The sequence below is a fragment of the Monodelphis domestica genome, chromosome 1, assembly GCF_027887165.1.
Source record: "Monodelphis domestica isolate mMonDom1 chromosome 1, mMonDom1.pri, whole genome shotgun sequence".
NCBI classification, from domain to species: domain Eukaryota; kingdom Metazoa; phylum Chordata; class Mammalia; order Didelphimorphia; family Didelphidae; genus Monodelphis; species Monodelphis domestica.
Window position 1 is genome coordinate 398538591 of NC_077227.1, and position 18382 is coordinate 398556972.

Here is an 18382-nt window from a genome sequence, read left to right on the forward strand (position 1 = left end):
TCTGTGAAATGAAGGGGTAGGACTAGATGGCCTCTTCTAGTTCTAGATGTATGATCCAGATAGCTCTAAGAGCCTTCATTTTTCAGTGAGAAATCAAGGCACAGACTTAGATTGCTATGATTTTTTCCAGAAGTCATACAGATAATAAGTAGAATAACTTGGGTTCAAACTCATGATTATTTAATATTCTTTCAAGGTGAAAAGAGCAAGGATGGCAGGCCACAGTGTAGACGGCATTGTCATGATCAAGTCGCCAAATGCTTGTTAAGTGGCTGCTATGTGCCAAGGGCACTGTGCTAAATGCTGGATATATAAAGAAAGGCAAAATAGTTCCTTCTTTTTAGGAGCTTTACAATTTAATAGGAAAGGCAACAAGCAAACAACTAAGTATGAACAAAAGATTTTGTATATATTGGAGATGGAAAAGATAGTGTCATTGGAAGAAAATGAAGCCCTATTGATCCATCCTGATCAGGAAGGCTTAGGCAGTAGCAGATAGAGAAATGAAAACATTAGGCTCTTTTTATTTCTATATTCTGCCCTTTCTTCCATACACAAGCCAGAAAAAGGGACTTGCGAATAGATCTGAGGGATAGGGCAAAAGCAGGGCCTTGTTCATACACTTATCTTTGTCTTTTTGACTTATAATTGTGGCCAGGACATGCTTGAATAAGTTTGCCATGTTTCATTGAGTAATTGATGTGCTTTTTAATTTTTCATACTTACAGGATGTCAGCACTGGAAAGGACCTTAGAGGTCATCTAGTTCAATTCTTTTATTGTAGAGATGGGAAAACTATAGTACAGAGAAGAGGAGATTTTTCTCAAGGTCACTTGGCAAATTGGTAACAAAACTAGAGCTAGAGTTTGTATCTCCTACTTCCTAATAAAAGGATGCTCTTACCTCATAATACAACTTGAAAAAAAAAACCCGAAACAGATGCTGTTTTTATAAATCACTGTCACTTCTCCAAACTCCTCCCTCCCTACAAGCTTTTTTGTAACAAATAAGTAGTCAGCCAAAACTGAAAAGTAAAACAAAGCCAGAAACGGTTGTTTTTCTCTGAAAATTTGTCTCATGTCAATTCTATAGCCTTATCACTTTTCTGCCAAGACACAAGAGCCTACTTTGTACCTGACTCAAATATATATTTCACGACTGACTGATTCACCATTTCCCATCTAAAGTCAGAGTTCTGAAATCTTCCAATTTCTTTCCTCTCTTCATCTCATAGTGGTCAGTATGTAAATTGTTCTCTTGCTTCTATTACCTTGTTCTTCATCAATTCATACAAGTCATCCTATAGTTCTCTGAATACTTCATATTTGATATTTCTTATGGAGTAATAAGTATTCCACTGTATCCATAGGCCACAGTTTCTTCAGTCATTCTCCAATAACTAGGAATCAACTTTGTTTCTATTTTTTCTTTTTCCTTTCTATCATAAAAGTTCTGCAATGAATATTATGGTAAATATAGAATTCTTCCTTCTACCTTTGACTTCCTTGGAATACATAGGATTAGTAGCAGTATTGAAGAATGCAGTTGGTATAGTTTGGTGACTTTTTTTATTATAATTCTAAATTGTTTTCAAGAACCATTGGCACAATTTATAGTTTAACCAGGAATGTAGTAATGTACCTATCTTCCCATAGCCCATTCAACATTTACCATTCTTATATCTTGTCAACTTTGCCAATCTAATGAGTTTACCTACTTCCTAGTCTCAGGAAAAGACATCTATTTCCCTATAATTTCAAGAGAACATAGGATCTTTCTGCCACTTCGGAGACTACAAGCTCTTTGAGAGCAGGGATTATTTCCCTTTTACTTTTGTTTCCTTAGGCTCTAATAATAATTTAATTTGTTGTGTTTTAATTTGTGGAATTAAAAAAGGCTCATCATTATGTCATATTTTTGCCTTCTATGAAATGACACCTGAAAAACAAAAAGTACCTGTGTATATGTGTGAGAATAGACCTTAGATAATGGATTGTATCTCTTCAGCAGGGATGTGGGCACCATATTGAAAATTAGACCATCAAGATGGTATTCATTTGGCACTGCCTAGGTTTCTACTCCTTTCACTCTTTATTAGGAAGAAATACCAACCTCCATCTCAGTACAGGTGATCAAATAGAAGTTGGATGTCTATTGATCTCTGGAATGTGTTAGAGAACATTCCTGACTCAGGGCTTGTATGAGCTGATCTCTGAAGTCTTATTTATGAGATCTTATTCTTATTAAACAAAATTTAAGGAAAGGTATATTAAAACCAGAGGGCAACGAGGTGCTATAGTGTGATAGAGTGCCAGATCTGGAGTCAGGAAGTTCTAAATTTTTATCTGACTTCAAGACACTCACTGTGTAACCATGGGCAAGTCACTTAACCCTGTTTGCTTCCTCTATCAAATGAGCTGGAGAAGGCAATGGCAAAGCATTCTAGTATCTTTGCCAATAAAATCCTGATGGGGGGTCAGATATGACAGAAAAAAGATTCAGTGACAACAAACCTTAAGGGATTATATCTACATGATTTGATAGCTTTTTTGTAGATATCTAGAGGGCAGGGTCTGTTTAGTTTTTAATCTTTATAATCTGATCTTTGAGCACAGTGCCTTGTATAAAGTAGGAGCTTAACAAATTTCTCTTAAGATATATCCCTATTTTGATATGAATGAGGATGGGAGATAGGGTGGAAGTACTGAATTTCAAGGCAAGAGAATTCATTGTGAATCTTTTACTACTTTTGTGACCTTGAGTAGTTCATAACCTTCATGACCCTCTATTTATTCATCTACAAAATGGTTATTATAATGACTACAGTACTTACTTCAGAGAATTGTGACCAGAATCAAATGAGGCAATTCACATAGGGTACTTTGTAAACCACAGAGTTCTATATGAATGTCAGCTATTGATATTACTATTAATTGAACGAATGTCCAGCTGATGGCTGTCCACTGAGCAGAACTCATTCTAGTGTTTATCAGTACCATCTGGAATCTGTATATTCCTGGGGTCTGTTTTAAAGTGGAAATCTAAGCCATAGTCAGTTTGAATTTAAGCCATTACAAACCCAATTTTCTGTGAATTTAAGAGGCTAGTGGAGAAAGACATTCATAGCCAGGTTTGGCAGCAATGTGAGAACTGAGAGGGCCAGCAGGTTGTATTAGATTAAAAAGAAAAAGATTATGCCTGGTTTCTGAAAGTGTTCAATGTTAACTCACCCACTTCTTCTAATGCTATTCTCCTCATTTCCTCTGTGTGCACAGGTAAACAAACATATATTTTCTAGGATTTTGGTTGGGGAAAAATTCTGGTGTGGTTTTTGTGGCACATGAAATTTATATTGTTTTGATTTGTTCTCATAAGAGACTGCCTAGAGGAGAAGGAACATCAACTTAGGAAGTAAGAGACATAGATCCTTTTCTGAACTCTGTTGATAATTTGTTTTATGACTTTGGGCAAATAATTTCCTCTTTGGACTACAGTTTACTGCTCTGTAACATTAGGGGATTGGATCCTTTGATCTTTCAGATTTCTTCTAGCAATGATAATCTACAGCTATTTTCCAAAGAATAAAAATAGTCCCAGATATTTAAGACAAAGCCAGAGGTAACCTAAGAAATATCAATGGGAGAGGATAGATATTCATTCTATATTCATTCCATGTGTACTTATTTATATTTCATTTCACTTCTCTTCTCCACTTTTTGGGCATGCTGTTTTTATTCTAAAGTTAGTAACAATCAACTAGAACAAATATGCCAATAAAATTTTTATATGATTGCACCTAAGCCATAAACCCTGAATTATTTACAACTTGTTTGAAAATGTGTATATTAAATTAAAATAATAAAATGTGTTGTTTACTGTCATTTCCATTTTTCTTTTCTTTTTTTTCTATCCTTAAATTTTTTGTTTCCATCTGACTAGCATTTATTAAATGCCTACTGGTTCCAGAACTTTGTTCTGAAACTGGGGGATAGATATATGAACCCTGACTTCAGAGAACACAAAGTTGAGTGTTTATTGTCATTTAAAGTTTTCTTTGGGCTGATATTTTCTTAGGCAGAATCTGCCATCTAATTATCCAGACCTCTTCAGAGGTTGGATTTAGTTTCAAGCTATCATTTTAGACTAACCTATTAATGCCAATTTCACTTTCTGAACAGAGATCATACTGGTGACTCTCCTGGATTTGATATCCAGCTACTTATGGTACAAGGAGTTTTAATAGTCCTTGTTTTTAACAGCCCTAGTATTTGTAAACTCTTTGGAGGGCATCAGAGCCTCTATTCAGGGTGAAACAGTTCTCACCTCCAATTTCACAATGACCCTAGGGCAAAGGTCTGAGATGCTCTTCCCCATGTCAGTCCATTATGATACATTATATGTTTAGTTCAAATATTTCATACTTTCTATGTTCCTCTATATGTTGGCTATAGTAATTTCTGGGCTAGATGACCTACAATCTAGAGTGGTTTGAAACCCATAAAGTATGATAATGTGAGGGCTTGTCTGATTCAATCCAGTGTGTGTGTGCTGTTGCTCAAGAAACAGAGCTACATATTGTGGATGAGTGGATCCAAATACTAAATTTCATCCTGCACAGAAAGCTTTATTGGTGTTCTAAATGACACCACCCACCCCCCCAAAAAGCCTCTCTGGGTAGTGGCTGACAGCCCCAGAATTGAGTTTTTTTGCTCTGGAATTTGTTAAACTTCCTGTTTCATTGATGCCATGGCTATTTTGTTTTGTGAGTACATTTGTTTAAAGCTGTTTTTCAGAGGATTTTCTTCTCTTTTTTTTTCTCTCATGGGTCTCCTTTCCCTCCCTGTCTTCCTCCCTCTTGTTTTCCTTCTTTTCCTCCCTCCCTCCTTTTCCTTTTGCATTTTGGTGGTCTCCAGGTTCCTTCATGATGGTGAACAGCTCTGGTCGGGCATCTGGACAAAAAGCTCACTTGCTTTTGCCAACCTTGAAGGAGAATGATACACATTGTGTCGATTTCCATTACTACTTATCTAGCAGAGACCGATCTAGCCCTGGATCATTGAATGTTTATGTGAAAGTTAATGGAGGACCACAGGGCAACCCCATCTGGAACGTGTCAGGGATTGTGACAGAAGGCTGGGTGAAGGCGGAGCTGGCAATCAGCACCTTTTGGCCACATTTCTATCAGGTATCAAATTATATTTATAATCCCTCTTCTTCTCATTCTTTTTTTCCTTTTTTTCTCAATTTTTTTTTGTTCTTCTCTCCTATACCTCATTTATAAGTACACAATATTAGACCTGAAGAGGACCTTAGAGATCATCTTGTGCCTCATCTTCATTTTTACAGATTGGAAAACTGAGGCTGAGACTGAAGGGATTTGTCTAAAGTCATGCAGGAAGTTAATATTAGAATTGAGTCTAGTACCCAGATTTGCTGACTCCCCATTTCACAATACTTTTGACTATATAGCCTTTAATTAGCCTGGGTTGTCTTACTGGACTGCTCTTAAAGATGTCAAGTATCCTGACAATACACTGAAGTGAGACTGCTATTGCCGAGTTTGTTCATGTGTCCATAAGTCTGGTTTATTTATTTTTTTTACCAGACCACATAAACTTTTTAGGAATGTATCTCAGGGAGTACTATCAGAATGTTGATATAAATAAATCCTAAGGGACTGTGATAGCCTCAAGGGATTATACATGCAGTGATTCCATTGTTGGCCAGTACTGCTTGTTAAGGAGAAAGCCTGGTAATTTTCATAATGGTAAGTCTGAATGGGTATTCCTTTCTTTTTAAATATTTATTTATTTTTAAAGATTTTTCCATAGTTACATGATTCATGTTCTTACCTCCCATCTTCCCTTACACCTCACAGAGCTGACAAGCAATTCCATTGGGTTATACATGTATTATCACTCAATATCTATTTCCATATTATTCATTTTTGTAATAGAGTGATTTTTTTTAAAAACCAAACCCCCCAGGAATCTTTTACCCATATAAACAAGTGATAAATCATATGTTTTCTTCTGGATTTCTATTCCCACAGTTCTTTCTCTAGATATGGGTAGCATTTTTTCCCATAAGTCCCTTGGATTGTCCCGGATAATTTCATTGCTATTAGTAGCAAAGTCTATTACATTTTATCATCCCATAATGATTCAGTTACTGTGTATGATGTTCTCCTGGTTCTGCTCATTTCACTCTGTGTCAGTTCATGGAGGTTTATCCAGTTGATATAGATATCAAGCAGTTCATCATTTCTTGTGCGGGCATTCCTTTCTGAAAGCTGAGTAACAAGTTTACATCAAGATATAAGTGGGCATAGTTTTATTTAATTGAATTAAATAATTTTCATGTACCTGCCATGTGCAAAACACTGAGGGTTGTTGTTAGGATCAAATGAGATAATATTTTTAAAAACACTTAATGCCTGACAGGTAGGAGGTGCTATGTAAAAATGGTTTTTCCATTCCCACTTTAGGCACCACAAAGAATATGAAGAGAAATAAGGGCCAGTTCTGCTCTTGAGAAAGTAGGCGATTAAGGCAATAATGTATAAAAACTCCATTCCAAAAACCAGAGTATTATAGAAGTGCATCAAACATCTAAAAGTATTATTGTGATGTTCACTTGAAAGATTTTTTTGGGGGGGGGGATCAGGGAAACTTTCCCAAGAAATTTTAATGGTGGAGGTGATATTTGAGTTGGGATTTGAAGGATGAATGAAATTTCAGCAGGGTAAGATTGGAGGGAGGAGGATATTTAATTGTGAACAAGAGTGTATGTTTGACAGCAGTGCTCCTGAAAAAGATAGAATATTCCCTATTGTGTAAAGAAAGCAAAAAATTACTATAAACTTAGTTAAAGGAGTGACCTTTTCCAGTTGCCAAAATTCACTTTTGGTATCTTGCTGACCTGAGAAAGAGAGCTAGATCAGTATCTTGAATTTTATACAAGTTGATGGAGAATACAAAGGTTGGAAAGATGCCTCATGTTCCTTAATTCATTAAATCAGCAAATGTGCATTTAATTCCACTTGTGTGTAGGGCACTGTCAACCCCTCTGGTATTCCCCTTCATAGGACTTAGAGCTAGAATGGACTTCATGGATCATCTAGTTCAATCCCCTTATTTGGGGGGTGAGGAACCTGAGGCTAAGGGAGGGAAAGTAAACTGCACAAGAGCACATAGTAGCAGAGCAATGATATGAAAGGATTGCCTCCACCACCATTATCACCTCTACAATTACAGAATGTTCTTAATAATTTGATAAAAAGTTAAACTTCTTCAAAGATTAAAACCTTTTTTATAATATGACAAAATGTCATTTAGCCTCTTCTTGAACACATGCAGAATATGAATACTGCAGAACACCCACTATTTCAGAAGTCAGATCATTTGATTTTTGGACAGCTCTCATTTTTAGAGTGCTCCTTTTTTTCTGGGGATGGAAGAGTCAAGCCAAGATTTTATTAGTGAAGGTTTTTCAGAAATGAGAAACTCTCTCTCTCTCTCTCCAATGTAGACGGACATAACTTAGAGTCTTAGAGAATTGTTTGAGGAATACAGAAGATAGGTGACTTTCTCTACATCATTTTGTGTCAGAGATGAGACAACCCCCATGCTTTCCTAACTTGGAGACTACAGCTCTGTCCTCTATAAAATGCTGCCTTCTTTATCACTCAACCAGAATTTACCATCTGTAACTTTTTGTCCATTATTCCTATATCTTCCTTCTTCAAAAGTAAGCAAAACAAATCTTATCCTCCTTTAACATGATATTTGAATTTCATGTATTTGAAGTTGGCCCAATTTCCTTCACAAAAATCATCTCCTGATTGAATGTTCTCAAGCCCCAGGGTCATAATGACAAAAATGGTACCATATTCTATTATATGGTGTTTTCCAAAGCATCTGGGATATATAGTGGACATTGATGCTTTAGATGCGCTTAGACTAGGCCAGTCCATACTGGTATGAATCAACAGAAGTTTTTTACCAGTTGTTGAAGCTATTTTTTTCTATGAACCTTATAGGAGCAATCAAATAAACAAAGACCTTGACATCTTTTTCTCCTTTTCCTTGATCTTTTCTCCTCCTAAATCTTTCTCCCAGACTCATCCCCCTACTCCTTGAACAAATAATAACCACTTCTTTTTTGCCACAGGTGGGGAGTGGCCCATGGTAAAGAATTTAAATGTTTACCTGCCTGTGGTATTTTTTTCTGTTGGGAGGCAGGTCTTTTCCCTCTCTGGAATTCCATGGTGTCATAATATCCTACCCTGCCTAGATCTGTCTACCCAATGTGCACATGGAAATTATATTTAAAAAGGCTGCCCATGTAGACCAGTCTATCAGGTTTGGTTCTGAGCATAGTGCTTGTCAACTTATCTAGTTCCTTTCCTCCATTCCTCCAAAATATGCTTAATGAATGCTCTCTGCAAGCTGCTCTTCTCTGCTAGCCTACGCTGGCATTCCAATGATCAATAGGTCAGTGCACACTCTTTCTCATTTTCTACTTGCTGTCTTTGTTACAGGTTCACTTGATCTCTTCTCCTTCTGCACTCTGTAAACAGAAGTGCAGATGCAGCTTCAGCAACAGTTCAGAAAGCACTCCAGATGCAAACACATACCCCAAAGAAGGGGCAAAGAGAAATTGAGAGATATCTTTATGGGATAAAAAGGAAGGAGAAAAGAAGGCAGAGTTGGTTTGTGCCTTCCCCAGCTGCTAAGCCATAATCCTGCCATGTGCAGCTCAAGGAAATAAATCAGGTTTAGGATTTCAGGGATTCCTTGCATTGGTTCTGGATGCTTTATGTATTTAGTTATTAAAGCTATATTTCAAACTCCTAAAATTGACTTTCAGCTCCATAACACTGCTGGAATTTCATTTGGCTTATTAGTGTGTTTTTCTGGCTGGACTAATTTAGCATAGGCCTGGTAATTCCTGGCATTTTAAACATACCCCTCTATTCAGTTGCCTGATTTAAGTAAAGCCACAGCTTATTAAATGCTGGTTAAGCAGTGCTTTGGGCTTTGGGGCTGTTCCAGGTGATAGTCATTATATTTAATATTTTTAATGGTTTTGAACTTGTTTTTCTTAAGATTTACCCACCCAAAAATACTTTATTAATTTTGCAGCCACCTGTCTCATCCTTTCTCACTTTCCCATTTTAAGTGGCTTCCTACAGCACTGTCTTTAATTGCTACAAGTACTGTAAAGGACGGGCTCACCTGCTTCTCATTAACAACATCAGTTTACTTTTTCCTTGTCAAACTGAATGGTAAAAACTGAATGGTGAAAGATGGAATGTCCATTATTGTGGAGAGAGAGTGATGGGCCACACACACCAAAGGAAAACCACTGAGTAGTTCTTGTTACTAGAGGGCCAAACCACAAATCTTCTTGAAATGTTTCAGTATAATTTATTTAAATTTCACAAATGTCTATTCAACACTAGGTCAGTGTAAGACAGTGTACTACTAGGTGCTGAGGTAACAGTGACAAAAATGGAACAGTCCCGGAACTCGGGGAACTTCCATCCTGTAAGGAAGCAGATTATTCCTAAAATCCATTATCTTCCATTAAACGAACATGCCAACCCTGATGCAATCAGAGAATTTTAGAATTGGAAGGGATGCTCCATCCAGATTATCTAGCCTAATCCTCTTATTTTGCAGAGGAAGAAACAACCCAAAGAATAAGTGATTTACCCAAGCTCACCTAGAGCAGATCTAGGATTTGAATTCAGCTTCCCTGACTCTAAATCCAGTGCTTTTTCTATGATCCCACACTATGTCCTAATCAGAATTACAGAATCTTAAAGAGAGGAGGGACCATAAAGTTCTTAAGTCATATGATAATAGTAATAATTAGCAACCATATGACACTTTAAAGTGTTCGGAAGCTTTATATATGTTGTCTCATTTGAACTTCATAACAATTTGGTGAGGTTTATTATTTTTGAGCTGTTAGTATCTCCAGTTTGCTTCTTTTCAGAGAAACTTGCTAATAATGAAGGCTTCTAAAAGTAGGATGGATTGCCCTGGAAAGTAATGGGTCCACTGTCACTGGAGGTTGTACAGTAGAGGCTGAATTCTGTGATTTCAAAACATATGTATAGAGTGTGTGTTAAAGTAGGTGACTTGAATCCTGTAACAAACTTGAAAAATGAAGATTTTTCTGAAAGAGTAGGGATTACTGGTCACTTCATAATTAACACCTGTTGAATAAGTTTTAATAGTTTTTGCTTTTAATTCTTTTCTAAATAAAAGTGAGACTGAGGGATAAAAATTAATTTGTACTCTCCAAGTTTTCTATATTTAAGCCATTAGCATTAAAAGGCTTAGATTTAGTTCTGGGACCTTTGGGGTTTTTCTAGTAGTTACTTGAAGCAAATCAAGTGTAGAGGTTATCTCTGTTCTGTTTATAAGAAATATTTCTATTTTCTTGAGAAACTATTCCCAAGTAGTTGCCTTATTAGTAATGGGACACAAATGATTGACTTGATTATTTAATAGGAATGCCAAAGCTGGATGTCTATTTAATAGAATGGAAAGTATCAAAGGGAAAGTCCATATAGAGAACCTCAATTGGCTACCATGTTGGCAACATCCAGCCTGATCTTTGGAAAATAAGGTGAAGGGGAATTCAAGAGAATCAGAATATTTTTACTTTCTAAGCATATAGCAATAGAAAATACTGTTGATTAGAAGGTATTTATTTGGAGATGGTAGAAAAGGATGAGAAAGCTCTTACTTAAAAATTTATAGGCAGTGTGCCAGATAATACTTCCTTTGTCTTTAGAACTTCTAAGTCACTCTTAAGGCAAAAGAATAGGGAAACAATATTGTTAGCATCCTTAGTTCCAGCTAAATCAATAAATCATAGATATATAGCCCTTGAAGTTTAAAAATGTACTTCCTCACAATGATCCCATGTGATAGGTAGTACAAATATTACTCTCTCTGTTTTACAAATGGGGACCCTGAAACTTTATAGAAGATAAAATAATTTAGTACAGATTACATATTTATAAAGGGTCAGATGAAAGATTTGAGTCTAGATTTCTTGACTCAGGTTCAGTGTTCTTTAATACCATCCTCATCAATTCATACCTTGAAATCTTAGTTCTGGATACCATATTTTAAAAAAGTATATTGGCAAGCTGGTATTCATCTGGAGAAAGGTGGCCATGGTGGTGAGAGAAATTGAAGTCATGTCATAGGAGGCTCAAATAAAGGAACTAAAGTAAAGAAGATTTGGGTGAACTGGTAGTATATAATTGTCTTCTAACATGTGAGGGCTTATCTTATGGATAAAAGGTTACATAGTCTACTTGGCCACAGAGAGCTAAACTAGAAGCATTTTTTAGTAAATGTTATAAGATGTTAAAGGATGATAGATCTCAGTTCAAACTAAGAAAGAACTTGAGTTTTGGAACCTTTGTTGATTCACATTTATATATAACCTTTATAGATATCCAACAAAGGAATTGGCTCCCCCAGGAAGTAGGTAGTCAGTGTCCTGTCAAATTAGGCAGGATAACCACTTGTAAAATTTGTAAAATTTTCATTTTTTTTCATATAGGAGTTGGACTAGATGACCTCTAAGATCTCTTCAAAGTTTTCATATTCTTTAATTCCTTTGTCTGATCAAAAAGACTGACTCAGTTACAAACTTTCTTCTTGATGTTGAAAGGCAAGGACCATTGTAATCTGAAAACAACCCTTGGTCATGCAATGAGAAACCTTTACCTTATTCTTGGAATGCCCTACCTGCCCATTTTCACTTGTTCAATTCCTACCCATCCTTTAAAACTGAATTCCAATCATCTTCTTTTAAGAAAGTTTCCCTGATTCTTTTGATCAGTAGTTCTCCTGACCTCACTATTACTTTGCTCTATACCTCTCTGATGCATTTATTACATAATAACACGAATACTAACATTCTGTGTTGATGTTTTAATCCAACAATAGAACATAAGCTTCATAATGCCAGTGATAGATTCTTATTTAAACATGGCAGCTCTTTTAGGATCTAGCATTGGGTCCATGTAGATACCTAACAAGAGTTTGCTAAATAACAAATTGTGAGTGCCCATAGTTAGTTTTCAAGGATATGGTAGGATTTAGAATCTTTTTTTTTTTTTAATAACCATTATCTTCTGTCTTCTTACAAGTTTTAAGAGAGAAGAGTGGCTAGGGCCAGGTTATTGGGGTTAAATGACTTGCTCAGGATCACACAGCCAGGTTATAGAACTAGAATCTTAAAAGTGTTGTCCAGTTGAACTTGAAGTCATGACAAAATCAATTGGAAGAGATCTCTGAGGCCACCTAATTCAAACTTTTCATTCTTTATATGAGGGAAACGGCCCAGGTTTTTTGTTTGTCATTTTTTTCTAACCTGATTTAAGTCTTTATCACCTCTTGCCTAAACTATTTTTTTTATTTTTCCCTTTTTAAATTTAAAATATTTTCCCATGGTTACATGATTCATGATTCCCACTCCCCCTGCTCTTCCCCCCCCCCCCAGTTGACAAGCAATTCCACTAAGATACATATATCATTGTTCAAAACCCATTTTCATGTTATTCATATTTTTCATATTTGCAACAGAGTGATCTTTTAACATCAAAACCCTAATCATATCCATATCGAACAATGTGATTGATACGTTTTTCTTCTGCATTTCTGTTCCCACAATTCTTTCTCTGGATGTGGATAGCTTTCTTTCTCATAAGTTCCTTTGGATTGTCCTGGGTCATTGAATTGCGGCTAGAAGAAAAGTCTACTACAATCGAGTATTCCATAATGTATATACAACATTCTCCTGGTTCTACTCCTTTTGCTCTGCATCAACTCCTGGAGTTCATTCCAGTTCCCATGGAATTCCTCTAGTTCATTATTGCTTTCAGCATAATAATATTCCATCACCATCAGATACCACAATTTGTTCAGCCATTCCTCAATCAATGGTCACCCCCTTATTTTCCAATTTTTTTTTTTTGCCACCACAAAGAGTGTAGCTATAACTATTTTTGCACAAGTCTTTTTCTTTATTATTTCTTTGGGTGATATGGCTGGGTCAAAGTTGCCTAAGCTATTGTAGTAGCCATCTATTTGGGTTTTTTCTTCCCCAAATCTCTCCAGACTGACAGATCTAACCATGTCACCCCCATCCCCATCCCAAATTCCCATGAAACTCTTGAACTCTTGATTACACACATGCTTAAACAGAAAATTCTCTTTTTGTCATTTAAAGCCCTTTACAACTTGATTCTCTTCCTAGTTTTCCAGTTTCATTATATTTTACCCCTCTATATGTATTATAAGGTACTGCTGGACTGAACTCTTTATAGTTTCTCTCATATGACATTCTATTTCCTCCCTCTGTCCCTTTGCACTGGCTGTCTCGCACCCCTTTAATGCTTTCCCTCTTCATCTCTGCCTCTTAGCTTCCCTGGCTTGCTTCAAGACCCAGCTTAGAACCTACCTTCCATTGCAGAACACTTTTCCCCAGCGCCACCCCCCTTCTCCAGCTGTTAGTATGGACCAGTTGAGATTCCATCTCATCTGTTTTGTAGATATTTTATATGTTCTAAATTATTTACATGTTATCTCCTCTATTAAAATATGAACTCCTTTAGAGCATCAGCTATTTTTGCCTTTCTCTTTATCTCTAGGGTTTATCACAGTATCTGGTACATAGTAAGCACTTCATAAATCCCTTTTGATACATTGATAAGCAAGAAATATGGAATTATCTTCCATAGGCAGGTATGCAATTTAGTAACATGCCTACCTGTGAGATTCTTTCAAGAATGGAAAACCTAATAATTCAAAGAAGGAAAAAGCTATCTGCTTAGAGCATGGAGACATGGGTAGCAGTTTCTTCATGGTGGGAGGCATATCCTTCTCCCCAAAATACAGTTGATGCCATGTTGACTTCAGATCGTCCACTCTGCCACAACAATAAGAAGCCCTGAGGCAAAATATTTAGTTGATGTTGTTCCAATTTAGATACTGCTCAAACCCATAAGTACTTGGTTCTTGCCTCTCTACAGCATTTAGAGGAAATAGGACAATGTGATACAAAAGTCAAATCAAGTCATAATAAAACACCTTGGAAAGGCAACTAGATGAAACTTAATTCTTTTCTGCCTCTGGCTAGCTATATAATCCTAGATAAGTCACTTTACCTCTCTCTGGACCTGAGTTTCCTCTTTAAGTTGAAGGGATTGGACTAAATAGTGTTTTGGGCCTCATCTAATTTCTTTTAAGTTTTCTGAATCTATGATTCTTATAAAATATTTTTAAAAACTCATACTTTCTGTCTGAGAGCCAATATTATGTATAGGTTCCAAAGCAGAAGAATGGTAAGGGCTATGCAATGGGAATTAGGTGACTTGCTCTGGATCAGATTGCCAGAAAGTGTCTGAGATCAGATTTGAATCCAGGACCTCTAGGAATGGCTTTCATCCAGTTAGTTACCTAGTTGCCCCCTGAATCTATGATTCTATGCTCTCTTGCCTGGTAGCATCCCACACCAAGTTCTATGTTTTCTTTACTTCAGGGAAGACAGTTTCATTCAGGCAAAATTTGTGAGCCTTGGAGCTATTTCTACTACCATTCTAAAGTACACTGTTAATGACTCTTGTTGTATGGGGTTAAAGCAATTAAAGTTCTGGGTTTGTCCCCCAACTTTGCCTCTGCAATCTTGAGCAAGTTGTTTAATGCCTGTGGGCCTCAGTATCCTCCTCTGTAAAATGAAGGACCTGGACTAGATAACCTTGAAGGTCTTTTCTGACTTTAAAGATAAGACACTATAGCAAGGACATTCTCTATTAGAAACAAACAAACAAACACATTTATTAAATCTTAGCTATGTGAAAGGCACTCTCAGGTACTGAAGATTCAGACATAAAATGAAAAATCTTTGACCTTTAAGGAGCCTACATTGGCTAGCCACTCAAAGTCTCGTCCAGCCTGAGCACTCATTTTCAAAGGAAGCTTTTCCTTCTAGAGTATATAGGTGATTGGGTTTATAGGAAATCACTTTTCTGTAGGATTCATGTGACCAAACAAGAAGACCCAGGACTCATAGTTTGGTTTGGCTTGGCTTTTTCATTAATTCAGAAAATATATCTCTTCAATCACTGTTAAGATGGATAGTACTTTTTCAGTGTTCCTTCTGGTCAGCAGAGTTTATTTTTTTCTGCCTGGGAAAGTCCAAAACAAAATATGGGGTTTGTGAGGAGGTCCCTGTATCTAATCATAGCCTAATCTCTTTACTTGGTGGTGATAAATAATCTGAATAAAAATAATAAAAAATCTTAATTGGATAGAAGATAGGCAGTAAACAATCATTAAAAGGTCTGTTAGAAATTGATGCAAGTCCATGCTAACTGTGTGACCGTGGGATAGTCACTTATTCCCTCCAGGCAGCTGAGATGCTAAATTAGAGATGTTATCAGTCTATATTGGTAGATGGAGTTTCTCCACTGGGAGATCCTTGTATAGATGAGACCTTAAAAAAATGGAGAGGCAGAGAGGAGGAAGTAACTTTCCTTACTGCCAATTGCTGGTTGTGAATACGTGTCTTCCTTTGTATGTTTCAGGTTATATTTGAGTCGGTATCTTTGAAGGGACATCCTGGCTACATAGCAGTGGATGAAGTTCGGGTCCTTGCTCATCCATGTAGTAAGTACCTTGATCCAAAGGCAACACTGCTGGGTCTGGACACCCTAGTTTTCAATACCACCTATACCATCTAGGCTTCTGTTTCCTCATCTGGAAAACTGAGTGTGTTGGATTGAATAACTTTGTAAGTCTCTTCCAGCTTGGTATCTATGACCCTGCCATTTTTTTCCCCCTAATAACATGCTCCTGCCCTGCACTAGGCTTCACAATACATTTAAGCTGATCTCTCATTCACCTGGCTCACAAACATATTTTTTCCCTACTTTATTTTTTGAAAATGCTTTTTATCCAAGGCAGCCAGCCCAAAATAAATCCCTCATTTTGCCAGGCTGTGCAACAGGCAGCCCCTATGTGAATCTGCAGATAGTGCCAAAACATCTCCGCTCAAATCTGACTCCATTATTAAGGGAATAGAAAACCCTGATTGTTTATTAGTGTGATTCAGAGCACTGAAGTAGAAGAATTAAAGAGCTCTGGATAGAATCACAAGTAATTGTTTCAGAAAGAAAAAAAAAGAAACCCCCATCAGAAAACACTTAGGGAATGAACTGGATGTTCACTCACAGGGAAAAGGGGGCCTGGAGCTATTAATTCTTGGAAAATAATTTTAAATCTGCTCATCAGCTCTATGGAGGTGTTCTGAAAGATTCTTCATCATTGGCTTTTATTGCAGAGTGCTACTGTTCTCTGCTCATCTTATTTGTATTTCATTCAATTCTGTCCCCGTTGCCGTTGCCTGTTTTCTACTAGGCATTTAAATGCATCTCAACTGTGCTCTACAGTGTATCTATGAAAGGAGATGCTAAAGGATTCATGACATAGGCTATGCCCATTTAGGTCTATGTCACACTCCAGGTATCTGCCATGTTGGACATGTGATTTCATGGATTTGCTAGTGTTTTTTTTTTCCCCAACTCCCAAAAGGCCATTATGCAGTAAGTGACAGAAATACATTGTGTATTTCTAGGACTTGCCACCAATTATCTTGGGCCTCTTCTGCGTGACAGTGAGCCTTAACTATAGCCAGGAAAACATTAGGGTGAAACCTGAGGACCAAGTAGTATTCATGGCTTTTCTTCTTGTAGAATGGAATCTTCTTGAGGACAGGAACACTTTTCTTTTTGTGTGTGTGTGTGCCTGGTGCCTGGCACACAGTAGATACATTTATTAAAATAAATTTGATTACTTTTTTCCCTAGATCAGAGGTTCTTAACCAGGGACCTAAGGGATTCAAAGAAAGTTTTCAAGAGAAAACTTGGATTGGAAAAAAATATCATATCTTTATTTCAATATATTGATTTCCTGTGTAATCTTCTGTATTTTATTTTGTAGATTGCGAAACCCTTATTCAGAGCTTGTGTGTTTCACCAGACTACCAAAGGGGTCCATAATACATAAAAGCTAAGAACATTTATTCTAGATTTAGTAGCTATAGCAGGTGTCCTTATAAAATGCTGGCCCAAGAGCAAGGGCTGGATGCCTCCCAAACCTGGCTTCAGATAGAATCAGTACTTTGGGAAAGTAAGTGTGCAGTGGGCTTTAAGGATAATATCAGCTTTCTCTCTACTGGTAAAGAACTGGATTCCACACGAGTGGAATGACCATGAGGCAATTACCATGCAAATAGGTTATGAGCTGTAACTGGGGAAAACATGATCCTATCTGTGTGCCTGCATAATGCAAAGCCACCCCATTAATGCACCACTCAGGCTTACACATAAAATTCTGAAAAATGAAAGGGTACTGTGATGGTGCCTGCAATTTTCTTACCTTTTAACAGAATGATGGAAACCTAAAATGGAAGCTCTGATAATATATGCAGAAGGGGAACTGGGGTGTACCAGTTGAAATTCCTTCCTGGGGTCTAGAGCTAGGGACTAGTGCCCAGTATGGGCTCTTAGCCTTGGTGTCCTACAACTTCATTGGATTTCCTATTTTGGTGCTGGAGAGAGGAACAATTAAAACAAACTAGCCACACCATTAATGTGGTTGCCTCCCAATATTTGTGACACCAGTTGTGAGCAAAAACTGAGTTCTCTGCCTTCCTGTGGCCAGTTCTACAGTGAGATCAAAGTGATCTCAGTGCTCAGAGAACAGTAGGAACCTGCTTTATCCATGAGAAGGAGTGCTTCAATAATTCAGCAATTCCTTTTCCTCTGAAGATTCTTTTGCAGAAAGTTTCAGGTTCTGAAAGCCACAGAGCCTGTGAGAAAAATTGAAAAGGGATTTCCTCCCCTCTCCTCTCCTCTTGAACCCCTCTTTTTCCTTTTTCCTTTTCTTACCCTTCTGCAACTAAAATTTTTCACATGGCAACAAGCTAGAGAAAACTTGGCCCTGGACAGAAATCACACCCACTGAATTTCAATGCATCATGAATAGTTGTGAGAAAAGCAGAGCTGCTGTTGTAAATGTGGGCATGTCACAAACTGGGGATTGCATCCCAGCTGCATGCAATCTGGAAGGTCTATTCTGCTAAGAGCAATGCAACCAAAGTGTGTGGGCCAATATCAGTGATGCTGACAGTAGTCCTCAGAGGATTGTACTTAGGATTCCAAAATGCTTGGGAAACAGAATGCTGCCGTATATGTCTTTACTGAGTGGACATGGGTTTCCCCATCCCCTCCAACACTCTAGCACACACACACACACACACACACACACACACACACTCACTC

General features: G+C 37.2%; 1 protein-coding gene across 14 annotated transcripts in view; it reads left to right on the plus strand.

The window, feature by feature from the left end:
* PTPRT (protein tyrosine phosphatase receptor type T) overlaps positions 1-18382 on the plus strand; it is a 1347533-nt gene that overhangs the window by 506395 nt on the left and 822756 nt on the right. For 13 of the 14 annotated variants that reach the window (XM_007474314.3, XM_007474316.3, XM_007474317.3 and 10 more), the window contains exons 3-4: positions 4914-5185; positions 15626-15707. In XM_007474314.3, coding sequence (XP_007474376.2) covers positions 4914-5185; positions 15626-15707 — 354 coding nt within the window. The remainder of the gene's footprint in view (positions 1-4913; positions 5186-15625; positions 15708-18382) is intronic. The other variant, XM_056811869.1, reaches the window with a different exon arrangement.